General features: G+C 40.7%; 1 protein-coding gene across 3 annotated transcripts in view; it reads left to right on the top strand.

Moving 5' to 3' along the window:
• Positions 1–26,836, top strand: part of TSNARE1 (t-SNARE domain containing 1) — a 418,229-nt gene that overhangs the window by 180,991 nt on the left and 210,402 nt on the right. For all 3 annotated transcript variants that reach the window (XM_088531270.1, XM_088531278.1, XM_088531285.1), the window contains exons 5-7: positions 1,558–1,648; positions 8,379–8,453; positions 9,752–9,808. In XM_088531270.1, coding sequence (XP_088387396.1) covers positions 1,558–1,648; positions 8,379–8,453; positions 9,752–9,808 — 223 coding nt within the window. The remainder of the gene's footprint in view (positions 1–1,557; positions 1,649–8,378; positions 8,454–9,751; positions 9,809–26,836) is intronic.

The raw sequence follows: 26,836 nt of genomic DNA, 5'->3' as shown, positions 1-26,836 counted from the left end.
GATAATTTAATGAGGTCTACAAAATGACTGGACTTCAATGCTGGTGTCTTGTATTGCATTAAAATGAATTGGTTGTGGAAGGCACAATCTTGAAATAGCTTTTTGTGGAATTCATGCACTCAGTGGTCAGATTTATTCAATTAAAATATATGAGATGAGGCTGAATGTGTCATCCTGAAGGCGGATGATACGACAGAATTCGATTCTCAGTTCCTTCTCTTGGGATGACAGTATGGAGTACGCGCATTTGGTAGATACGACCTCTTCAATCTTCAATTGGAAGACATGAACCTTATCAGCTAGAGCCATGAATCCTAGGGTTGTACATAATGAAATTCATTTGATGAGTAAGTAAACAAATGGAATTTTAATTTCACTGAAAAGAGCTCAGATTAACTAGTTACTGATCCATCAGTAACTAGTCATCATTCATCTTTCTCTAGTAGATTGTTTCTCTTTCCTGTATGGGCAAAAGAAGCCCATGTCTTCTGCCTGTTTGTTCAGTCCTTAGCATACATACATCCAAATTACTGTACTTCAGCTCAGGAGATGTTGTCTTCATAGTATGCCAAGCTTTCATTTGCAGAGCTGTTAGGTACAATGCATAAAATTATTGTACTTTTATCCTTGGCTGCTTTGCCACCTGTGCTGTCTGCATAGAAATCTTGCTTAAGTAAATGAAAACTGTTGAACTTGCTATGGGGTTGAACATTGGATTTCATGGTGTCTGTGGCACCATGTGGCATGAGCTTCACCTTGTGTTTTTGAGGCCTGATGGACAAAGCATCACACAAGACAGCAGTTGGATGTCAGCATTAGGGTTAGTAGATGGAAGATGAGGGATATGGAGGATTTAAGACAGAAAATCATCTGAAAGGCTCCTCTGCTTTCTTTCACACTTTTCAGAGAAGCATTCAAGAAAGGTGGAAAGAATAAGGATCTGGGACAACCAGAAATCCAAGGCCAGTAGGGTTGGGCCACCTCAGTAACCAGATAGAAAGAGGAAGCAGCTTTGGAAGATGGAAGTGACTGTCAGCAGAATACACGCCAAGACAAGTTCTCAGTTTATGTATAGTTCAGGTTGTGTTTAGTAAAGACTATGTTTTAGGGCTGGGCTTGTTCTTAAAGGGAAATGCTGAAAGAGTTGGCATAAATCTTGGAAAAGTTAGTCTCTGTCGGTGCTGACAGAATAGCTATCTGCTATATATTGGGGCTAAAGGAATGGGATAGAGTATGGGTCTTGGAGATAGAGCCATAAAGAGTCTTCTTAACATTTTATAATCAAAGAATTTCCATTCACTTCACATCCTGCCTACCCTGAAAAAGAGCAGCTGACAAATGAGTCCTTGAGGTGATGCCTCAGATGGGGCCCTCGAAGGGGGGAAAGAGATCATTCTCTCCAAATATTTCGTGACCAGTGTAAGCCCTACCATCTCTGGATGTGATATGAGTCCTGTTGCCTCAAGACCTCTGTAGTTTGAAAAAAAAATGTTCTTTAAGTGTCTTGTTATGCAATTAATTTCAAACACAATTCCCTTCATGTCTCCTTTTCTGCAGGCACGCAACCCAGCAAGAGACTAATAAAACCATCACGACTAGCACCAAAGCCATCAAGCAGCTGTCTGAAGTTGTGAGAGGCTCATCCAGGGTACGTGTTATTTAGGATGGTATTGAACAAAAGTGGTGGGTCCTATGGAGGAAGAAGTAATGAGAAAAAGAAGTGGGGAGTGGGTGCTTTTTGCTGTTGAGCTCTGTGTCTTGTCCTGTAATACAGTGGAAAACACAGCTTGAATTAATAGATCACCATCGGAAAAAGCAGCTACAGGAACCAGTTCTTCTACCAGAAGTGGATCTTCTGGTACTGAACGTCAACAATTCAGCAACAAAACCTTGACAAGCTTGCAGTGTATCTACTCAGTTGTCTTCCGCGGCTTGGGTGAAAGTACTAGAGAAATCTAGTGAATTTGGCATTGGTTAAAGACTCAGTTGGACAGTGGGTGCAGATGAGTTACGAAATGCGTTTAAGTATCTGTAAAGGGCAAAGTATTACAATATGTTTGGACATGGCATTTATTCAGTGCTCTGCACTTGCTGCGAGGCAGTGGTGGAGACAGACACTTACAGGGTGGGCCAAAGCAGAGCAAGTCTTTGAATTGCTCCAAAACAATCCTATCTCTTGGAGTGAAGCCTGGAATGACAGCTCTTCATGAGTAAGTATCAGTGTTAATGCTTTCATCCTTCTTAACTTGAGAGTTTGATTTATGATGGACTACAAGGACTTTTTTTTTTTCCTTTTCCATACCTAATTCAAGCAGCAACAAGAGGGAAGAATGAAGACATAAAAATACTTGTGTGAATTTTGATGGCCAGAGGGTGTAGAAGTGGTAGAATTACATCAGAGCATAATGAAGCAGAGGTTGTCTTTGTGAAGACATGGAGATCTGTTTTTTTTAGTGCTTATTTCCCCAATGCTTTTTGTGACATAAGTTGGGTCCAAAGGATAATTGGGCAAGGTCGTGTTAAAACCAATTATAGTGCCACACACAGATGTTGTTATTAGCCCTTGTAGCCCATGTGGTGTCCGGTGGGAACTGTCAGCAAAATTGCTTTTACTGTCAAGAGGAGGAACAAAATGCTAAGTTAAAGAGAATATATTTAAGAGCTGAAGGAAATGGGTGCACAAACAATTATAGTAATATGAGGTATAAACTTGCAGCTCTCTATTGGCATCACATAATAACTTTTTCTGCTCCCTGGTCAATTAATTTAACTGATTTTATTTCTTTAACTTTTATAACTGTGCAGCTTAAATAATTAAACCTACAAATTTTGATATAAAGCCTGTCACCCTTCTTCCTTATATAGAATAAACGACTCTGGTGGGTATCGGCTGCTAGGTCTGTCAGTCCCTCTTGGGGATCTGGGTAACATTCCAAAGTTTCTTCCCATAAAATTTCTCACAGCATGAAAAGCTTTCCATTAGTTTAGAGCTCCATAGTCAGTTCTTTCTGATCTGATATGGGGTGTATTTCTCAGAGTGCACAGGCAGAAAAAAAAAAAGAAAAAAAAAAGTGTTTTTTTTTCCCCTTATTTTCCAAGCAGTAATGCACAACCAGCAAGGTATACTGTGAGAGTTTCTCTGACTTCACTTGAAGCTTCAGGTCCTGCTAGAAGTATTGGAGGCAAGAGATTCAATTGGGCAAAGTGATAGTATTCAGGATGAAGTTACTGATGTGAGTTGACCAGTGTGGCACAAGTGTGTGAGGGGACTGATTTAGAAGACTAAAATAACACATAGTTATATTAGGACTTCCTTTTAAACTAACCTCATAGGACTGAGAGAGATCCATCTGGATCCCAGCTTTTTATGGAATGAGTGTTGGACTATAAGATCACTTCTCCAAGGAAGCAGTCTTGGCTTATTGACCCTTATCTGTGGAATGGGAATAATGATACTTGCCATATTATAAAAGTGATTTTAAATATTTGGATGAAGAACAGTAAGAATTGGGATATTCTTCTATATTTGAATACTACTATTATAAATCAGAGAGGCTTATCCCAGGCTTTTATAAATATACATCTTCTATTCTTAAGAGTTTGTCTGAAACAGCTGGAATTGCTTTAAAATTACTTAACCTTTTGGAGTAGTTGCTTTAGCATACATTCACTGAGTTTTGCTTGCTTCCTTGGTTTTTAGAGTAATGCTCACTTCCTCTCAGCTCTGCAGACATAGACTTCTGAGCTCCTGCGTACTTGAAGTCTGAGTTCAGGGAAGTGGGAGCTGCAAGAAAATTTCTGTTCTCTAGGTGCTGGTCTGACATACTTCACAGTTTGAGTTTGGTCTCTTCATCTAAAAACAGTGATTTTGTGGCATGTTGGATAGTTATATATGGGCTGACTGGCATGTTTCTTCTGAGACCACAGTGATTCAAGATGTCCATTTGGTTGTAACGTGAAGGAACTGATTATGCTTGCATTGAACCCCATGATAAAAATCTCCTTGATTGGAATAAGACAAGGATTGGAAAAGAGATGGAAAGCAGATTTTGATCTGAGCCATTAGTGGAAATAATGCAACAAAAAATGATTTTGACATAAAGTAGTGACATTGTGAGGCTATGACTAAGCTGAGATCCTTCAGTGATTATGATGGAACTCACTTTGGCTTAGCAGTGCCTTTCAGTTGTGATGTTTTGCTGGTTTGTGTTATCATAGAATCATAGAATCATAGAATGCTTAGGGTTGGAAGGGACCTCTAGAGATCATCTAGTCCAACCCCCCTGCATACGCAGGGACACCTAAAGCACGTGGCACAGGACTGCATCCAAGCGGGTTTTGAAGATCTCCAGAGAAGGAGACTCCACAACCTCTCTGGGCAGCCTGTTCCAGTGCTCTGTCACCCTCACTGTTAAGAAATTTTTCCTTAAGTTCCTATGGAATTTTTGATGTTTCAGTTTCCGGCCATTTCCTCTAGTCCTATCAGTGGCCACCACTGAAAAGAGACCATCCCCGTCCTCTGCACTCCCTCCCTTGAGGTATTTATATACACTGATTAGATCCCCTCTCAGCCTTCTCTTCTCCAGGCTGAACAGGCCCAGCTCACTCAGCCTCTCCTCATAGGGCAGATGTTCCAGGCCCCTGATCATCCTTGTAGCCCTGCGCTGGACTCTCTCCAGCAGCTCCACATCCCTCTTGTACTGTGGAGCCCAGAACTGGACACAGTACTCCAGATGCGGCCTCACCAGGGCTGAGTAGAGGGGCAGGATCACCTCCCTCGACCTGCTAGAGATGCTCTTCTTAATGCAGCCCAGGATCCCATTGGCCTTCTTGGCCACGAGGGCACACTGCTGCCTCATGGTCAACTTGTCGTCCACCATGACACCCAGGTCTTTCTCTGCAGAGCTGCTCTCCACAAGCTCGGTCCCCAGCCTGTACTGGTGTCTGGGGTTATTCCTCCCCAGGTGCAGGACCTTGCACTTGGCCTTGTTGAATTGCATGAGGTTTTTCACCGCCCAGTTGTCCAGTCTGTCCAGGTCCCTCTGGATGGCAGCACAGCCCTCTGGGGTATCGGCTACTCCTCCCAGTTTGGTATCATCAGCAAACTTGCTGAGGGAGCACTCTGTGCCTTCATCCAGGTCATTGATGAATAAATTGAACAGGACTGGACCAAGGACTGACCCCTGGGGGACCCCACTAGCCACAGGCCTCCAACTAGACTCTGCACCGCTGATCACCACTCTCTGGGCCCTGCCATCCAGCCAGTTCCTAATCCATCTCACTGTCCACTCATCTATCCCACACTTCCGGAGCTTGCCCAGGAGGATGTTGTGAGGGACGGTGTCAAAAGCCTTGGTGAAGTCGAGATAGACGACATCCACCGCTCTCCCCTCGTCTATCCAGCCGGTCATTTCATCATAGAAGGCTATCAGGTTAGTCAGGCAAGATTTTCCCTTGGTGAATCCATGCTGACTACTCTTGAGCACCTTCTTGTCCTCCATGTGCCTGGAGACAACAGCCAGTATGAGCCGTTCCATCACTTTTCCGGGGACGGAGGTGAGGCTGACTGGCCTGTAGTTGCCTGGGTCCTCCTTCTTGCCTTTTTTGAAGACTGGCGTGACATTGGCCTTCTTCCAGTCTTCCGGCACCTCCCCCGTTCTCCAGGATCTTTCAAAGATGATGGAGAGCGGCTTAGCTATGGCATCTGCCAGCTCCCGCAGCACTCTGGGGTGCATCCCATCAGGGCCCATGGATTTGTGGGTATCGAGGTTCCTTAGGTGCTCTCTGACCCAATCTTCCTCTACCCAGGGCAAGTCTTCCTCTCCACCAGCTTCTTCTCTTGCCTCTAGGGCCTGGGGCTCTAAAGGGCTGCCCTTGGTAAACACCGAAGCAAAGAAGGCATTGAGCAACTCTGCTTTTTCTGTGTTATTTGTAACCAAGGTGCCCATCCCGTCCTCCAGCGGACCCACGTTTTCCCTGATCTTCCTTTTGCTGTTAATGTATTTGAAGAATTTTTTTTTGTTATTTTTAACGTCCCTTGCCAGCTTGCCTTCCAGACGTGCCTTAGCTTTCCTTGTCGCATCTCTGCACTCCCTGACTACGTTCCTGTATTTCTCCCAGGGGGCCTGTCCTTTTTTCCACATTCTGTATACCGCTGCCTTCTGCTTGAGCATTGCCACAAGCTCCTTGCTCATCCACGCAGGTCGCCTGCCCCCTCTGCCTCCCTTCCTACACACAGGGATGCACTGTTGCTGGGCATGGAGGAAGTGCCGCTTGAAAACTAACCAGCTCTCTTGGGCCCCCCTGCCTTCTAGAGCACTAGCCCACGGGATTCTTCCGAGGAAGTCTCTGAAGAGGCTAAAGTTGGCCCTCCTGAAGTCCATCGTCGCAAGGCTACTTACAGCCCTTCCTCCTCCTCGTTGAATCCTGAACTCCACCAACTCATGGTCACTGCAGCCGAGGCTACCCCCCACCTTCACATCTCCTACTAGGCCCTCCCTATTTGATAGCACCAGGTCCAGTAGCCCACCTCTCCTCGTCGGCTCCTCCACAACCTGCGTCAAAAAGTTATCGTCGACGCTCTGCAGGAACCTCCAGGACTGCTTATGCCTGGCTGTGTTGTCCTCCCAGTTGATGTCGGGGTAGTTGAAGTCCCCCATGAGAACCAGGGCCTGTGACCGTGAGGCAACATCCAGCTGCCTATAGAAGGCCTCATCAACCTCCTCGTCTTGGTCAGGTGGCCGGTAGCAGACACCCACCACAGTGTCTCCCACATTAGCCTGCCCTCTAATCCTTACCCACAAGCTCTCAACTCGCTCGTCCTCGACTCCCAGGTTGAGCTCCATGCATTCCAGTTGCTCTCTCACATAAAGAGCAACTCCACCACCTCGCCTTCCCAGCCTGTCCTTCCTAAAGAGCACATAGCCTTCCATGGCAGCGCTCCAGTCGTGCGAGCTATCCCACCACGTCTCTGTGATTCCGATGAGATCATGACGCTGGGACCGCACACAGATCTCCAGTTCATCCTGCTTATTCCCCATGCTTCGCGCATTGGTATACAGGCATTTCAGGGAAGCAACAGAGGCCACAGGTTTCCCAGGAGGGGTGAAAGAGGACCCTCTGTGATCATTTCCTATCCTCACTTCCCCACTACCATACTCCCGCTGGAAATGATAGTGTCATGTTCAGAAGCAGTGATGAAATGTGTCCAGATGTCTCATGTTGATTTAGGATTGAAATACTCCTCACCTCCAATAATTAACAGTAGAAGGGTGGCCTATCCAAATGCATTTACTAAAGATCTTTTAAATAGCTTTGGTACAAGCTCAGAAGATAGATGTGAAACTGCTGAACTTTGAATCAATCGTCTGCCTCCTCATTTAGCAAGTAGAGGATCCATCCACACAAGCTTATTACTATACCTAAAATATAATAATAACACTTCCTTTGTTTTGTTTTGTTTTTAGTCTCTGTTCATTATTGCATGCATTGATGGGGCTACTGCTGCAGTAATTATGCCTTATTGGTTATAAATATTTAAAAATAAATAATATTTAAAAATGATAAAACATTTTCTGTCTATAATGGAGCATGTCCTGGAAAGAATTCCTCCTTTCTATTTGGGAACTATTGCAAGAGAGAGGGCCTGCAGGAATTGGTAGATATTTTAAAGTATCCTCATTAAATATGGCTTGAATTGAACATAGATCAGTTCAATTCTTGCTCAAGCCACATCCATAAAGGGCTTCAAACTCTTGAATTCAGTAATTCAGTAAACCACCTGTTACCATGAGATGAAATGATGAACTCCATCTTGTGGTACCAACTAAATAAGTAACTCTTGATAGGAGGATTTTCTATGGTTATCATGCCCTGCTTTAAATGCTGGTAGTCAAAGCCTCATGTTTATTAAGTAATGCTGTAGCAATTTTATTCTTTTGATGACTGTAAGATGTATATTTACTTGGATTTCACAAACCTTTAGGAACCAGGATTGGAATGAGATCCCCTTCATGCATTGGCCAGGACAGCAACATGTCTCCCTGTCTATTCTTGCCAAGGAAAGTGTCAGCTTAGATAGTAAACCATACTGTAGTCACAATTTCAATATTCCAGTGAATACTTGGGAATTTGGGATTTTTGGAATAGTTTTTGCATGAAATTGCAAAGCATCTTGTGCTGCCTTGCCAAATAAAACCTTGTGGTGTCCTGGTAATGCTAGTGAAATTGAATTCTAATACAAGTTTTGCCCAACTTGTTTATCTGGTGTGTCCTACCAAGACACTTACCCCGGGCCTCAGACAAACAGAACCCACTAATTGATTTTTCCCTACAGACCTGCCAGCATGGCCTTATTCACCCTTATCTTTCCAATACAGCAAGAGCGACTTCAACTGGACAGGTTGAAGAACCAGCTGTCCGATGCCATCCAGCGATACGGGGCTGTGCAGAAGGTGAGGAGCTTTCATGCCTTAGTGTGTCAATTTGGGAATGTGTTGACCAGGAGGAAATGGAGAACCCAGGACTGTGGACTGTCTCCACAGAGCTTCCCATATGTAGTCTTCTCCTCTTTCCTTATATCACTATCAAGCCATGTATAATTACATTGGGATATGCAACTGAAGAATAATCCAGGAGAAGCATGAAGAAGAATGCATTTGCTGCCTGTGGCTCTGGTGGACATTCAAAGGTACCTGTGGCATGGCCATGACGTTGGTTTGATGTGTCTCCAATTTCTAAAGAGATGGAGAGCTGGTTGCACAGTTTCCGCGCACCCCATATTTTCTATTCACAAGAAATGTACAGCCAACATTGTAATTAAACTTCAACATTTAACCCACATTATGGTTCTGCTATAGTACATGACCAATGCCATAAGGTTTCCAAGCTCATCTAATGGGTTGGAGTTGTCACCAAGGACGAGATACTCCATAAAAAAAAAAACAACCAAAACATGGACAGATTCCAGTTGCTCCTCCAGTCAGCTTGGCACATCTGTGCAACCTATGGGAAGAATGCACTGGGATTATACAGATATAGTGAAATTTGGCTGGCAACATTCAACTTACAGTTTTATCTAGTTTATCAGCACCATTCTCTTCTGTTTGATTTCCTAAAGCTTGCTGGGGGAAATTCTTTCTGTAAAGAATTACACTTAACAGGATGTATATTATATAACAGCATTGTGCTATCTATAGAGTCATCTTTTATTTTAATTCTTGGCTGTCCTGTTCCAAAGCCCAAGTGTGGAGGCTTAAATTAAATGAGTTTTTCTCCATTAAATGAGAATTTGGAAGGCTCCAGGTAGAGCGCTCACCCCCACATAGGCACACCTTTTTTAAGCTCCTATACAATCTATCTTACATGTTTTATGCTTTTTCTTTCTTTTTTTTTTTCAAACTGTCATCAGTACAGAAGTGCCAAAATTAGCCACTGCATTTTGTGAATGCCCGGTTGCGTCAGGAAACCAATCTGAGTGTTAAATTGCTACTTATCCACGTCCTAGCTGTCATTCTTTAAATGCATGTTTCAATTTTGATAACCTTGTCACTTAGGAAGCTTTGAAGAGTTTTAATTCATTCAAAACCAAACTTTTAAATGTGGTTATATTTCTTTGCTTCCAAATGATACAGCTTTTAAAACATTCCTTTATTTAAAAAGCAGAAGAAATAGCTTCACATGACTTATATGACTTTTTCCCTAAATATTTAGACTCCGTTTTCTCAGTGATATATTTTTTTCCCTTTGGCAGAAAATAGCAGAGAAATCCAAAGCTTTGCTTCCTACTGGGCAGAGAAGTAGCAAACAGGTAAGTCCATGTTTGTCTTTATGTTACTAAAAAAGCACTGTCATCAAAATGCGCTAGCAATGTTGAAGAGTATGTTGCATGCGGAAGCCAATGGGGTGGTTGTGTCTTCAAATTATAGTGCATGACACCTTTGGTGGCGGAAGATGCATAACCTAGGAAAACAAGAAAACAAACAAACAAAAACCCTGTTCTCTTCATTTTCCATTGTTCCTCTGGAACTGCTTTTCTTGATGTGCATTTCCCAGTGTTTTCAATGTTTGGGAATGCACCAAAACCTGGTCTTCTCCCCTCCTGGGACACCACAGTCAGAGCTGAAGAGAAATTGTACTCTAAGTGCAAATTCTTAAAAAGAAGTGAGAGAGTTTGTTTCTTTTTGTTGTTTTTTTTGGTTTTCTTTTGTTTTTTATCAAGCCTGTTCTCTGTTTTAAGAGGAATCATCTGTTCTACATCCTTCAGCTACGTTACATGGTAGTTAACAATTACATACATGAGCAAAAAAGAGTTGTTATTTTTCTCTTTTTACCTGTTTTAGGAGCTTTATTAATAAATACTATATGTAATCTGGGTATACATTATATGCATATATAAAGACAGGTGTGTACTTACATGGTTATATATATGTATATTTATAAAACAGGGTTAATTAGCATGGGTCTGTGTACATATATAACATGTTTAAGAGTATAAGGGTGGTATATCCATGCATACACATACATATGTGTGTACACACATCTAAAATATGCACATAAGTGTATATGAGTGTGCATTTATGCAAAATCTCCACAGATTTTGATAAAAGATTTGATGACAAGGCCAATTAGCTGTAGTATGAGTCCACCACATATTAAGTAAGTCTTCTAAACCTTACATGCTAAACAGCTTTTAAATATTTTCATCTGATATCATACTGTCAAGAAAACAGAACTTGTTGCTTAATTTTCATAATTATTCATGATAACAGTGCAATTTCTTGTGAAGGGCAGTTAGCAGATTTTCTGCTTTCCCAATGAATCTTCATTCCTCCACTTCATGCCACCTGGTTTACTAAACGAGGAATAGGTTACCAGGAGAGATTGTGTAATCTCCTTCTCTGGAGATCTTCAAAACCCACTCGGACGCAATTCTGTGCCACGTGCTCTAGGTGACCCTGCATGTGCAGGGCGATTGGACTAGATGATCTCTAGAGGTCCCCTTCCAACCTGAATGATTCTATGATTCAATGAAATCCTCTTTGACTTGTATAGGAAAAAAAATGTTTCATTGTCACATTCATGTTTCTTAGGAAGGAAAGGTGGAATGATTTCAAAGAAGAGCCTACAATTAGGGCAAATCAGTGAATCAGTGCTTTAATATTAGGTGGGCTTCAAACAGCTATGATTCTGCATCAGATCTTGTCACTTTGTTAATTTTAGGTCAATGAACCTAAGGCCTTTGTGAGCCAAAGTGCTAATGTATTCTTCTAACCTTGTCAAGTGGTCTCATTTAGTGCACCATCACCTTAGAGTGATGGTGCACAGATGTTGCTTTTCGGTTAGACATTCATGGCAATTTTACAGTTTATTTTCAGTCACCAGCTGGCGATCAACCTCGGACGTAGGTATTTGTGTGGTCATGAATCACCAATGGTCTTGAATCTTAGCCACATCCCACAGATGTCAAACGCTTATTTATTTTCATGGTTGAGCTCAGGGAAGTGGGGGGTTCTTTTATGCATCTGTTTTTCTGTTGTTTTATTTTGTTTTGTTTTGATTTTTTTTGCGACATGTATATTACTCCTTGCATTTTTAACCAGCTTTTTTAGACATCGATTTGGCAGCGGAGTGGATTGCAGAGATCGGAGCAGCTCAGGGTGGTGTGGCCAGGCTGGCTGCATGGTTGCATGGCTGTGGCTACGCCACAAATGTGGCCATTGACAAGTGCTGAGAGGATGAAGAGGTCTAAGGGATAAAGGGAGCAAGATGTGGGGAAAAGTACTTAAATTGTGGATTCTACTAGTGGTGAGGGTGAATGGAAAAGGGAGGATGGAAAATGAACAAGTCAGAGGCAAACCATCTGCCTTAAAATGAGCAAGAATCCTAGTCTTTCGGAGGCTATAGTAGTAACAGTTTGGGTCAGGCAAGGGTAGAAGAGATTCGATTAAATTGGCTCAGCTAGAGATGTTTTTCTTCCTTGTAGCTTCCACTTGCAAGTAAGTGCCAGTGTTCAGCTTCACTGCATTATGAAAAATAAGGGGGTTCTCAGTGACACTGGCTCAGGCTGGGGACACATGTGCTTTAATTCCTGTTTCATTTCCAATGGATCTGAACTGGTTCCTGTGCACTAGCAACTTCAAGCTACCATTTGTCTTCTTGTCTTCCTCTTTCCAGTATAAAAAGAGAGAAATATATAAACTCTTGCTAGAGGAATGTGGATTTTTTTTGTCCTCTGAACTTTTATTATTGTTATTATTTTTTCCAGATGCAGATTGGTCAGGATATTCAAAATTATAGTTCCCCCAGCAACCGTAACTGGACCACACTGCACATATATTAAGGCATTAAAGCTAACACCCTATACAGTAATGCGAAGTACTACATATGTTCAGGGCACCTGATTTATTGGTGGTGTGAGACCGCATGGTGAAATACTTTGCTTTGGTGCACATACAGTCTTGATTCAAACACTACTTGAATGCAGGACTTTGTTTTATTTATGTTTTAATTTATTACAGCTAATTATAGCAGATTTGAAGAGTGGTAGCTTTCCAATATGTGTGTACCTAAATTTTTCTCTCCTGTTAGTGGGTAGAAGATGTGAGGTATTTGGTAACATGGTTGTAATATGTTTGTTATGGGATATAATTAATTCCCTAGTACCAGATATTTTTATCTGGTACTATTGAAAGGTGAAACTTCAGCTTTGCTCTGAGTAATTTTTAATTGAATTTATTTATTCATAAAGGCAAAATGAAGGCATTGGTCAAAAATTTCCTCTCAGCCTGAAGTTATATAAGTTCTTAATCAACTATATGTTTGCATGCATGTATTTGTGTGTAGACAGAAAGGTTCTCTTCTGCAGGTGTGAATTACTGTTTGTACTGCAAGGTGTATTTTTGTTAATCTAGATGATCATTGTTAAAGGTGAATTGCATCAAATACTGCACTTTTTCCCCTATGTGGATGTATCTCGATGCAAGGAAGCCATCCTGCTCCCACACATAGTATTCAGTTTGGGGAAGGGTGTGTTTCTGGCATCACTTCTCCGCAGCCACTGTAGCAATGAGAAAGAGCTGGGTTAGAACCATGTGGTCTACACTAGGAAAAGTTGGCCACCTGGACAAAACTGTGCCCTTAGGCTGGGTACCTCCTCTAGGGCAAGAATTGACCATCATCAAATACAATAATTTTGTAAAAGTACAGTATCAACTTGCCATAATATTAAAAGAAATGGTAGCCTGGAGATAATTATCAGATGATAGCTAATAAGCCCTTCGAACATAAGGAATCCTGTTTTTATTATATTCATTGTGAATTTAATGTCATCTCCTTGCCATTAAAGAATATGTTGTTATGCTCATAGTTAAAGAAATTCAAGTGACAGCAGAATGACTTGAAAAGCTAAGGCCTCTTAAGGCGCAAACCTGTTGAATCACCTAACATGGAAAATCCAGTTTGTCCCTCTTTACTGTATGTCTTCAGGCTATCTTGATGCTTCCCGGATCTTCAGGGACCACAGTTAGCTTTCTACTCTTGCAGTTAATGAGGAAGGTGAAGGAAGGTAGACTTTCTTATCACATCAGTTTTGTGACTGGTTCTTGTGAATCTCTCCAAAGTAAGAGGGGAAAGCAAAGGAATGTTTTAGATCAGGAATGAATTTTAAACTACTCTAAAAGTCTAGTCAGTTTTTTTTTCTTCTACTTTTTTTTTTTTTTTTTTGGGGAAGAGGAAACTTCCTTGGCAATTTTTAGAAATTAAAATTACAGTAATTCTCATAGTGTAATGGCACCCCTCTTCATTTCCTGTCTTGACGGAAAGGTGGAAATATAATTAGTACTCTGGAACATGGCAGTTGCCAAAATATATGTCTTTGTCTCTTATTCCATAAGCCTACTTGACCCTTCCTTCATGGGTCAGGAAATGATGTTTTCTTAGAAGCATAAAAATGGGTAATAAACCTCTATTTACATACACGAGTTTCTTTCTCCTGACTGCATCAATTTATTCATGCTTTAAATGAAAGCATGAATAAATTGACTTCCTTCTCGCAGGAAATATCATTTCTCTCTTTCTTCCTGTATTTTCAGAGTTGTTCTTTTTATGTGCATAGCACATAATTCTCATTAGGGGCAACAAGATCTAATCCTTGTTTTTATGGATGAATAATCTCTTGGAAATAATATCGGCATAATCTGCGTATAAGTATGTGTGTGATGGCTCTGGTTACTTTTGGTCTCCCCTTGATTTCAATTTTTACTCTCATTATGGCAGCTCTTGTAGCAGCTGTAGATCCCGTAAACAGGGTCTGTGTCACAGTAGATATATGAACACAACTTTCGGATTTTGCCGCCCCAAAGAACTTGCAGGCTAAGCAAATGCCAACAGGTTATTTTGACTGATAACACGCTAATGGCTTTTTAAATGCAGAAGGGCTTCTTCACACCAGAAGGCCAAAGCTCAGTTTGAATCCAGCTTCATCTTTTTAGAGAGGTTGCAGCGTGCATTTTTTTCTGAAATGCAAAATTTAATTTCTCACACTCAAAATAAGGCTTATTTTTCCCTGACAAGTGGAGCTTTTTATTTACTCATTCATCTTATTGACTGTAACATCTTATCATAGCAATCACCCCAGTTCTTAATGTTCCAGACTGGCTGCTATATCTTAGGTAATTAAGACTTATCTTTGGCCATAATATATCCTGCTACGTCTTTTCAAGGTCATTTAGTACATAGCGACTTTTATGGAAAAATGTGTTCTTTCAATAATGTCAACTTTTTTAAAAATAAGTGCGTATCCATTTAAAGACATGTTTTAATTATCCCACTCCTCTGTTCATGGTCCTGTCAAAGAGAAGCATTTGAATGGGTCAGCTAGGTGTTTGTTTGTTTGTTTGTTGTTTTGGGTTTTTTGTTTTGTTTTGTTTTCTTGGCTTCATGTGTGGGTTTTCTGCTTTGTTCTGGTTGGTTTCGAAGTTGGTTATTAAAGCAGTATTCCTAAGACAAACTGGTTTTGTTTTTTTGTTGGTGGTGTTTTTTTTTTTTCTTCCCTCCCCTTCCTTCCTGTTTAGAAGTAAGGTAATATATTCTGATACAGTAGTTTAATAAGTGGATTTGAATATAATCATCCTTGATTTTGCTTAATTGGCAGATGCTTAGCATGCCCATAATCTTGTCAAGAAAAATGCCTGTGAGAAACTCTGTTTGTGGAGATACTACTTCTCTTGCTAAACCTTCAGCTCCTTCTCTGATGGGTCAGAATGCCATATGGTCTTGTAAAAGCAGTATTTAAGAAGAAGCATCCTCCATCCTTGGCAAGTTGGGCAAAACAATGTAAAATGTGAAGTGTGGTCACTATTCCTTGTGTCTGAGCATGTTGGGATTAACATTCAGATGAATAGTAAAACTTGGGACTTCAACACATGTAAAAACCTACAAGAAAGTCCTAAGTTCCACTGCACTTTTTTTTTTTTTTTGAGTGAATGAGACAGGACCAAATTTTTGTTTTTCATTTTTCTTCCTACCAGCAGAGGATAAAGGCAGAGGAAGGGATCCTTTTTGCTTCTCTGCAGCAAAGCAGGGAGAACACATCCTGAGTCCAGAGGCTCCCGTGGATAATGCAATTCAGCAAATGCCGGCATTATTATTTCTCCGTAGATGGTGACAGCTCTGTAAACATTTTTTTCTGGTTGCTTGTGATAGCAGCTCTCTGGATAGCTGCACTACTCCTTTCTCATTCCGGCTGCTGCATTTAAGGGATATTGCAAATAATGGTGGGTACTTTCAGGCCAACTCGGGAGGCCTGACTAAAATTGTGTGGAAGCTGGAGAAACACATGGGAGATCTTACTGAGTGTGTCACCTTGTTTAAAGTGAATGCAGCCTTATTTAACACATTTTAACTCCACCCCGTGGAAATAGATTATTGAAAGGAAGGAAATTGTATGCTTCTAAACCTCTTTGATGACTGCATTGATCACATGATTAAAGGTGATTGTCAGTGGTATTTTCCTTTGGAAAAAAAAATAGTTAAAAACAGGTTAATGCTTATGTTACTAGGGTGATGATAAAAGCAATCTTAAGTGACCTTTCCAGGCTCTATCTATCTGATGTACTTTCAGGTTTTCAATAATAGATGCTATTTCTATCATATAACTCAAAGATATTTGACCCTCTTTGGTGCTTGTCTCTGTTGTACTGTATATCATGTTTGACATGCCATTTGCTACCCCAGCTGATGCACATACCAAGTCCTCCTGGCACAGCCGGACATACTTGATGTCTCCAGCTTTATGGTAGATCACAGTGATTCCTGATTTACTGTAATGCAGGGCATACAAGGCTAGGTTTATAATTTGCCCACGGTTCTGTTACCGAGTTGTGGTGCCCAGCTAAAAACGGTAACCCAGTTTTGCATCATTTGCCCAATTAAGTTGCCACTGTGTTTTTTGTTTTGTTTTGTTTCGTTTTTTTTGGCTTGTTAGAGTTTTATCTTCAACTACTATGATGACTGAATATTGCTCAAATACCTTTGGAGTTCCACCACAAAGTTGGACATATCCCAGAGAAGGGATTTATACCTGGTTCCTTCATGAGGTACGCTGGGATCTGTGAAATAAGGGATGTGCTGCAGATAGTGTTGCAAACGGTTATTTTTAAGCTGATAGCAATAGTCGGCATAATAAATAAAATAAATATGTGCAGAGATAAACACAGACTGTTGCTCTCCCTTATAACTCTCTCTCTGTTTGGCAAAGATGCCTGTGTAGCAGAAACGGACCTGCAATTTCTTTAGATTTTAAGAGATTTCTCCAGCCGCTGTTTCTTATTTGGCGTCAAACAGGTTTGGAACAAGAGAGCATTTCCCTGGTCTCACTGCTTGTATCTCCATGCTCGGACCAAGCTCTCGTCTTCCCCCAGGGCTTGAGAGGAGCTGGGATGGTTCGAGCGAAGAAAGGTTTGCTTTTCCGCATGGGTCATGAAGAGATCATGCACACATGCATTATTTTCCATGATAGAAAAAAAATACACCAACATTTTCCATATTCATGTGATGGGTTGGAGGGAAAAAAAAAAAAAAAAGTTTTTTCTTTTTCACAAACCCGGTTTTCCATGGGTGAAAGCTGCAGATCTTACTTCTAATGTGTTTAAGCTCTGGCTCTGTTGTTATGATTTACATCCCTGCCTTGGTTAAAATGAATAGCTTCAGTATTGTTTTCTGCCATTGTTCAGCCTGGACTCCCTGAGTGAAATGAAGTTATTGAGATGGCTCCTAGTATTGCCAAGCTAAATATTCCACTTGATGCTGCTGAAGCTGTCAGTCCTTGCTTTAGAAAGGATTTCTATTCCTTTTCATTTTCTTTTTTCCTTTTTTTTTTTTTCCTTCTTTCTTTTTTTCCCCCTGTATAGGAGTAGTTCTGCAAAAAGGAATAAATAGTGGCACACTTAGAAACACAGATGATTGCTCTAAAACAAACAAAAAATCAATCAAACAAACAAACAAACAAAAAGTAATCAAAGCATCTCCTTCCAAGCACCACTGGTTCCTGGTGAGCAAGGAAGGTGTTTTCTCCCTCTTTCAGCCCAGCAGCTCATCATGGTTTGGGTGATTTAAGGGAAGGGAGTGGGAATTTGGCTTTGTGTGCAGCATGACATACTGGCCTCTTCTTGAAGCTGAGGACTGGGAAGTTTGATGGCCCCGTTGTGCGCTCTGCTTCGATAACCCCTTTATTCAAGTATGATTAAAGCCCCGCTGAGGAGCCACGTGCAGAAGACCCTTTTCCAGCGAATGCTGAGAACCCTGCTGGGAAAATGGGATGAAAATGGGACACTCTGGAGTGCCATCTGCTGGCATCCGATTAACTTCCTCACGGGATGCAGGAGTCTTGTTTTATAGTGTTCAGGTGGAGGAGAAGGCTCGATGAGCCATAGATGTCTGTTCTCAAGTAATGTCATTGAGATTGAGATAAAATTTGCAAGGAGGTGGGGTGGAGGAGGAGGTCTTGCACTGACCTATCAATGCCGTCTGCTTGGCCCCACTAGTATTTGTTTGTTTGTTGGTGTGTCTTTCCACAGGGAACCACTTTTCCTTCAAAAACTTCAAGTCGGTTAAATGCACTTATTTTTTTCTTATTTTTTCTTTTTTTTTTAAATTCATGTGTTTTCTCCCTGATACTTCTTATTTTACAAATGTGCATCATTTGCAGCATTTGTATTCATGCCCTCCACTAATCCTGCTCATTTTGAAATGCATTTTGTTTTGGGTGTGGTCATAGTGGTCACAACAAAAACAATAAAACCTGGTTTCTCTCCTACCATTGCTTATTGCTTCCAAGCCTCCAGGCACTGGCCCCCTGTAGAGACTGGAGCTCACACAAACTCCTTTTAATCACCATTCTGCCTTCCTGAATCTCCCCTTCTGTCTCACACCTCACCAGCAGTAAACACGCTTTGTATTGCTTCCCCTGCCCACAGCTGTAAGAGTCTGGAAAACATTGTAGAATATAAATTAGCAGCCAACAAAAGGTAAAGACAGGCTCAAAGAGGTGTTCAAAACCCAGATTGATGGCATCCCAAGCAACTTGTTGACTCAGTTTTAAGCAGAGGACCTGGGCAATTTGATTTCCAGAGGTCCATTCTACCCTCAGCTAAACTTGGGTAAGAGAGAGGACCCTCAGTGGGCTTGAAAGTTTCTGTCTATGAGAGAAGGGAAGCAGGGCCATTATGTCTTTACAGTGTGGGGATTTGAGGAAACATATCTTGCTGCTTTGAGCAGACGTGTTTTGTCATTTATTCTACTTACAAAATAGGAAAGATGGGAGAATTATATTGAAAGTATATCTCTTTAGGAGTCCATCTCTTAGGAATTCCTGTTCTTGAAGCTTAAAGATCATGTAATTATGGTAGGCACTGAGGGAAAGGAATTTTGTGAAAGGAGTATGTTGCACTATCTATTGCTTTCCCAGGATCTCTGTTGTAAAGAGTGAACGAGTGAGGTATATCACAAGAGGACTTTCTTTTTATCCAACATCATTACATTAAATGGCTTTGAATTTTTCTTTTGATATCCTCTGTTAGTCCCCAGTGTCACATTAGGAAACAAATCAATCTACCTGTTCCCTGGCACAAATATTTGTTGAGAAGTTTGCTGATAAGCTGTAAATTAGCTTTCATAGATTGGGAAAGCAAATATCTGCATAAAGTTTTTTACATACCATCACAACTGGTTTCTCTTGGCACATTACTGCACTGAGCACAGTAAAGGTTAGTTCAACTTCATCATAAGGCAGATGCAAGAAGAGTGCTTGTTTGTAAAATCTTTTCCATCATGAAAGTTCCTTGCACTGTGATTCTCTCATGCCATCTATGGGGGAATTAAATTTTGGGTAAAAAAAAAAAAAAAAAAAGATTTGGCAGGTGATCCATAGAACTCTCTCAACCACCTCTAAAGAAAAAATGCTGCAATGAGAATGAGAGAAACAGAATGACTTTCATTACACATCTGGGTTTGACTCATATGCTACGACAAAAGAAGAAAGAAATCCAGAGAAATAATTAAAGTTCATTATTGCATGGATATGAAATAGCATTATTAAGTATCTACCTCACATTTATTTATAACCCTTCCTTCTGACAGAGTCTGACATGTTTCACAAACACCACTGAATGATTATATATTCTTTGCCTAAAATACAAGGATGTTACTCTGCACTTTATTCATCACTTGTTCAGTCAGAATTTATGCTCCTGCAAAATCCATACATTTTTCAAGATCTATTTGCGTAGGTCTATTACTCACAAGACCTACAAGACATCTTTTGAACAAGTCAGGGCTGGAAGGGCTCAATTTCTTTTGTAAGAATGCCAGCATTTTTTGATGACAATCAGACTAGGCACTGACACTATATGGCAGGGTAAGACTGGAGGACAAGAATGCCACCATCATGACTTCTTTCATCAGGCATCTTCTTTCAATCAGGCAGTTTTCGGTTAGGAGGATGCAATTGCTAACAATAACACTTCTCCAGAACAGCAGCATTAGCATGGCTCCTCTTTGGAAAATTTCTGGGATCTTGGGTGATAACCAGTGGTTGGAGCTTTTTGGACAGTGTAGTCAAATGCATTTTTCTACAAAATTAAAAATATATGTCAGCATCCTTGGAGGACAGGGCCAGTAGATTCCTCAAGGGCTTTTCTCCTATTTTTGGTCATCATCAAACCAAGCTCGTCCCCTTCCATTTGCCACATGACTTTTACCTATTAGCACAACTATGTTTGAGCTGAGCAGCAGCAGCGATAAAAGCATGGAGAGTGCAAGTAAAGGGAAAGACTCTAGTGCAAAGCTAGTGCAAGTTCTTTAAGCAATAAAAATACTGAGCCTGATTGATGATCCTCTATTGTTGGAAGCATCACCTCTCTCCGCAGGTAGCTTCATTGGTTCTCAGAGAGCTTTCCATGGAGGAAGTCACAGTGAAGATTAACGATTATGATAAAATATGCAGTGGTATTATGGACTTGTTCAGGTCCTACAGTTTGGCACAGGAAATGTATGCCCAGCATTTACTGCGCCAAAGATTTTCTTACTTGGTCTGATCTTAGATCATGAGTGCATTTAGTGTTTACCTAGGAATAGTTTTACCAATGCTTTTCTTTACTGTTTTCTTTTTTCCTCTATTACCAGTAATCCCCTGTGGCCATAAAGTTTTCTTCCCAGAAGGCAGATGGGATGTCAGAAGGTAGTAGCAAACTCTTCTCCAGAAGAAGATAGAAATCTCTGACCACAAATGGGATTTATCACTCAACCACTGTGTGCATTGCTCCCAAATCATTGGCTTAGGTATTGCACAGGAACAATAATAACGCTGTATAGTCTTATCTAATGGCTACCTTAGTTTTGGAAAGATTCCTTACCTTCCCTGTCCCATCCTTGCTTCTGGAACATTGCCACTACTGAAGGTTTTACCTTCTCAATCGCAGTGGTCAGATGTTGGGCTGCAGGGAGCTGTATCCTGCATTGATTTTTCATTCCTTGTGAGGAGCATCTGCTGATGTTCCTATCTCAGACCCTGAAGAGGACACCCCAGCAACTAACTTCTTTTCAATTCCTTGCAGTTCTGTCTTATTTTTCATCTTTCTCCCATTCACTCCCTTTCATAGCTTCTTCTGTGTCTTTCTCTCTTCCTAGTCCCTGCTCCCATATTCATTAGTTTTCCCTCTTGCTTTACCATTGTCTTATTTGTGCTACTCCCCTTCTCTAGCAACTTTGGGAAAGAATTGAGAACAAAGAGTAATGAAGCCAATTCCATGATATATATTCCCCCTGTCATAGCATGTGATACGATCAATTGAGTTTTTGCCCATAACCAAACTATTAATGTTTAAATTGTGCTTATTGACATAATGATACCTATTGTGAGACTAACAATATAAATATGCTGGAGGAACAGCTAAGAAAACAAGATAAGAGTATCTCAATGCTCAGGGGAAGTACACAGAGTGGAGAGTAACAGAGAATGTTATATATTTTGCTCATCAACAATTTTTCAATAAAAGTGAATTTAAAAACTGCCGCGGTTTTCAGCATACCAAGTGTGTAGCTCTGAAGTGAATTGGGATTGGCTTGAATAGTGACTCCTTTCTGTGCTGCAGCAAACTACTTTTTTACTGAAGCTTGGTTTATAAAGTTCATCTGCTGAATCAAGTCTGGGAAGACTGAAAGAGCTCTTTCCATCAGTGTATTTCTCTTCATATTTGTAAATGTGAAGAAAATTAATGGACCTCAACTGGAGATTTATTTACCTTTTAATAGTTAGAGCTCTTGTTTGGTAGATTTTTTTTTTCTTCTTTAATTTCATTTCAAAAACTAGGACAAGTCCTACAAGCATATTAACCATGTGCAACAATAACATTTTTTCCTCAAGGCTCTTGCCATCTAGGGAACTCATGTTTAGGAGCTCAGTTTGACATTTTGCTGCAAATAAAAGAAAGCCTACAGTGAAGGTATAGGAAATGGGGTTGAACTGGGGAGAAGAGTAACATTTGCAACTCAAAAGTACAACTGTATGTCATGAGGAAGCAGAAAATCAGGTTCAGTCCAGGTGTCATATCATAAAGCTAAGCAGAGATGGTAAGTAACCTTCTGGGGCTTACCATGAAAGATGGACAGCAAAAGGACTCAATTGCAATCTGTAAGAATTTTGCCATAAGCTCCCTAGGATCAAATTTCAGCCCTCACTAATTGGATTCCAGGAATCATAGCTCTGTTTATTTGCTGATATTCTAATTTTTGGTCAGGCTCCCTCCTTCTCATAGCATGAAAGCACAGCCTGGAGCTTGGGAGAGAGAACATGGAATCTGGGAGGAAGCCAACATTAAAAGAGCTGTCCCACTTCAGTACATCATCTTTGGTCATATAGGATCTCCCTTCGCTGATTAAAATTGACCTTATGATTTCTTCCAGCCTCTTGTGTCATTCTGAGCAGTAAATCCTGGAGAAACAAAGATCTCTTGTCTGACCTAAACAGATTTCATGGATAATCTCTATATCTGTCCTGTCAACTCTATAATGTCTTCAAAAGAATCAGCATCGAACATCTGCTTTCTCCCTTCTCCCCTCCACCAGTTTGTTTCTTATGAAATATTTATTAAGAGAATGTGTTTTTTTTTTTTTCATTCAGAGAAGGAGATAATTCATACAAGCAATCAGCTCCGGGTTAACTGAAGAATTAAAATGTCTTGGACCGTAGCAAAAACTCATAATCAAAAGGCTCCCCAGCTATCCATCAAACAATCAATTACTGTATCCATTAGTCCCCTTTCACCACACATTAGAGCAATTTACTAGACATGCTAAAATGCAGGTCATTGCTCCTTAAGGATGAGCAAATAGCAGAGGCATCTATCAAAGTTTTGATGTTGTGCAAGCACATGCAGTGTGAATATATAGCTTAGATCACTTCATATCCTCATGGTGCCGTAAGTCCATTAAGGACCTGATCTGTGGGGGATGTGCTAGCTAGTTGCCTTCAAATCTCAGCAGCTTGAGGAGCTTTGCCAGAAGATATTCAGCATTTCATATGGTCCAGCCTCCTCTGTGGTGAGGTCTGTGTAAAATCACTCTGCGTAAAATGTGAGTAAAAAATCTATCAGCAAAACAGTGGTGTTTTTGTCATGTCTTGCTTACTCTGGCCAGATAGTTGCAATGATGTTTTCTATTCTTATATGCACCATTTGGGGGAAGAGAAGATTTTTCCACAAAGAGAGAATCTGAGCAGGTTATGTGTCATTATCTCAGACCTGTCTTGCTTCTCTGCCCTCATCCAGTACCAAATAAACCTAGTCAGATTTCAAGTCATGCACCATGTTAATATTTCCACCTCTGAAGCAAGAGAATTAGACTCCTTTTTTTATAGTCAGTGGCAAGAAATAGAATTGAAGGATAATATATTTGTTTCTTAAGGCACTCATATGAAATTAAGTAGAATAAATTGTTTGAATTTTTCTCTAAGAAAAGAAAAGAAAAAGTAGGCAGGCAAAACATTGGAATATTTTTGATTGTTTTTCTTTGTTTGTTGGTTTTTCTGTAGACTTCCTTGAGTGAGATTCATCTGGCTAAACATGAAGAGTCATTTTGTACTTCTGAGCCTAATATCCCTGGCTCCCTTTAGAGTCTGTGACACAGTCTCATATTAAGTAGCTGTCAATCTGTTTAATCTGGAGAATAGACCTCTTATCTCCATGACTTTATTGACTGTGTTTCCACTGAATGTAATGGGAGCCTTAATAAGGAACCTGGATATCAATGCTTCTAGTACAGATACATAAAGATTCATGAGGTGGATTTCTCTCAGTTCAATTTGGCTGATGAATTCAGATGCAGGCATCTACCTTGCAAAAAATCTCAAATTAGTTGAGAGGGAGCCTACCTATGTGTCTAGACCTCCAGTGATGAATCAGTGTCTTTCTAATTTATCTCTCTCTGTCACACTGCACTAAGTGGGACACTTGACATCTACTTGGCACATCCTGGCATCTAACTTTAGCTCTACTAGCAGCATTTAGATAGAGAGTTAGAAAGTCAATGGACTCGCAGTTCGAATAGAGGACTCATTATGGGATGCTGGGGAATAACCTTTTGTGATGGCACAAGACTTACAATGGGATGTTTAGAGGAGGATCAGAGGTCGGGAAAGGCTGAAATCTAGATGTTTTAGGGAGAAACAAGCACGGGAAAATAGAGGAATAGGGGAAAAAGGACATGTTTGCATGTTAAAAGACTGCTGATCAGTGCATTTGTCTGTCCAGACCCTGTACTGGCATGGACAGCCTGTCCTCTCTTAGTAAACTCCTTTTCTAACTATTTTCCTGGCACAGGGCTTCTGACTCTGTGTATGTGTGGAGATCCCAGTGCCAGCAGCCAGAGTGGGACCTCAGGTCACAGGCCTATGGATATGACATGCCAGTGAATGAACAAGTGTGGGTACGGGTCAATGTGTGATGGCTAGTGGATATTGAGCTGAACTAGGTGGTGAGGAGGTGAAGTGGTCCAGGAACCAGGGACGTTTGGGTGTTTGAGTGAGGCACCTGGAGGAGTTTGCAACCACCTGGGGACACTGAGAATCCAGGTCCAGTGACCGGATGGACTGCCTAAGCCCAGCTCCTGGAGGGACCCGCATTGAACATATCTCCATATATGTTCCACTACTGGACCTTCATCTTGATCAGGCAGAGAGAGGAGCAGGATGAGGCCATTTGTGCATGCCCTAGTGCTGTGTTTTCTTTCTGTCCTGATCTGCATGGCTGGCTCTGTTTGCATGCATATATTTGTGTTGCATATGTGGGTTTTTTTTCATGTGTTGCCTGGGAGTACATACTCATTTTCACTCCTGGTTGGGCTTGGGGACATGGAGAGTCATCAACCTTGTCCCCATAGGGCTATCATGAGATTCAGCAACCCCAGCACAGTACATTATATACTAGGAGTAGAAGCCCTAAGGAAAACACTGCACACCACAGCAAGCTGGCAATACGCTCCTGTGCTGCATGACCTGGAGCAGCTCCTTGCTTGAGGCCATAAGTCCTGATTTGCAAACAGAATAAGTAGAATAACAGAACATTTTGAATGTTATATATATATATATATAGTTATTCTGGAAGGCATTTCGAAGGCTGAGGTGGAATTCTAATCTTCTAAGCAATGGCAGAAAGTTGCCCTCTTTCTGCTGTGCAGCTCCCATTCCAGCATGTTTTTGGAGCCAGAGGTATCTCTTTCAGGGAGTGAAATATTATTTTAATTCATTCAGTGACTATGTCTTACCCTTGCAGAATTTGTGCATTTCTCCTTTTATTACAGGAGAAATGGAAAGTATCCTCTTTTGAGCCCTTTGAGACAAGGTTGAGTAGTTAAGAAAACTACTGAGAGTCAACCAACGAACCAACCAAAGCCCCACGCAGCAATTTGCAGAGGAGATTTTAACATGCAGAAAGAATTCTGGCTATGTTTGGATAAAAGTTTCCAACAGAAATGTATCTTAATGGCACAAGCAATGAAGTCTTGTAGCTAATGGCTTAGGAAGGGTATTGATATATACAGAGGGATTAAAAGAGAATGCAAACAGGGCATCTAAAATAACATGAAATATAGTCTATAAAACACTAGATGAGAAAATGAGCAAGTTAAATTAAGTAGTTGAGAAGAAAATATCAAAAGAGACATGATTACAATCTATAAATACTTCCAAGGTGAAAATGAAGAGGAGGTGAATTATTCCCCCAGTAAAATGATACAAGTGAGAATGGCCTGATGTTAGGAAAGAAGCAAGTAGGTTAAGTGCTAAGACTAATAAAGAGCAGTCATATAAGGGGTTAATGCCCAAAGTCAACAGTATAGTTGAAACATAAGCAAAATAAATAATAATAATGTTCCCATAAGAAGGTGTGATAGAAATCTTCTATATATTTATGTGTGGCCCCTTCTGTCTTGGAGGCAGTTAAGAGGCTGTTCTGATGTTCACTGTAAAAGTGCATACATTTTGGACAATTCTGTTACATGTCACGTTCCTGAGGCACTGAGAGGGAAAAATAGGAAGACTTTGCAGCATTTTTTATCTTAATCCTTTCCCCGAATGTTTTATTTTGCAAACATTTTAGGTAGCTTTTCAATCCTCATGAAAGCCTTTGTCAAGCCTGTATGCTAATTGCTCAGTATGGAACTGAATCGTTGATATAAGAAAGGTTAGCGTCTCCGTAAATATATATCACAATGACAGTGTGGAGCACATGAGAATAATAAAGCTGGTTTGCCTAGCATTCCTTTTCTGGTACTTCCTATTTCTTGTCACTGGCTGGATGATTAAATTAACTTCATCTTGCCCTATTATGAACTCATGCAGGATAAATTAGATAACTACAGAATTCTTTCTATTTAATTCTCCCTGGACAAACTCATTCAGAAACAGGATTTTGTTGACTTGAGCAATGTTAGAGCTTCCCATTTTCATTATTTCTCTTTGCAGGCATTTTGTTTGCCAATACACATCTGTGACTAAATTTATCTAAAATCTTTAGCTTCCCTTTCCTGACGGTTGTGAAGATCTTCAATAGCTATGTTGCTATTCTTAAAGGGTAATATAATTTTCTTGATGCTGCTCCGGTGTTTTTCTTTAAATCAGTAAATATTCTGACTTCATTTGGCTTGTAATTCGAGTTGTCACTCTTCATTTTTGTCTAGTCTGAAACTCACATCCCACAAGTTAAGCTGACTGGTTGTTAGGTGTTCCCAGTAATGCAGTGCCCTGAGATGTGGCTGCTTGCTTCAGCATCACGGAGAAATCATTTAC

This window comes from Tinamus guttatus, unplaced genomic scaffold, assembly GCF_059628265.1.
Source record: "Tinamus guttatus ecotype Peru unplaced genomic scaffold, ASM5962826v1 Tinamus_guttatus_pri_ptg000032l, whole genome shotgun sequence".
In the NCBI taxonomy this organism is placed as follows: domain Eukaryota; kingdom Metazoa; phylum Chordata; class Aves; order Tinamiformes; family Tinamidae; genus Tinamus; species Tinamus guttatus.
This window is presented reverse-complemented; position numbering and strand designations above follow the sequence as displayed.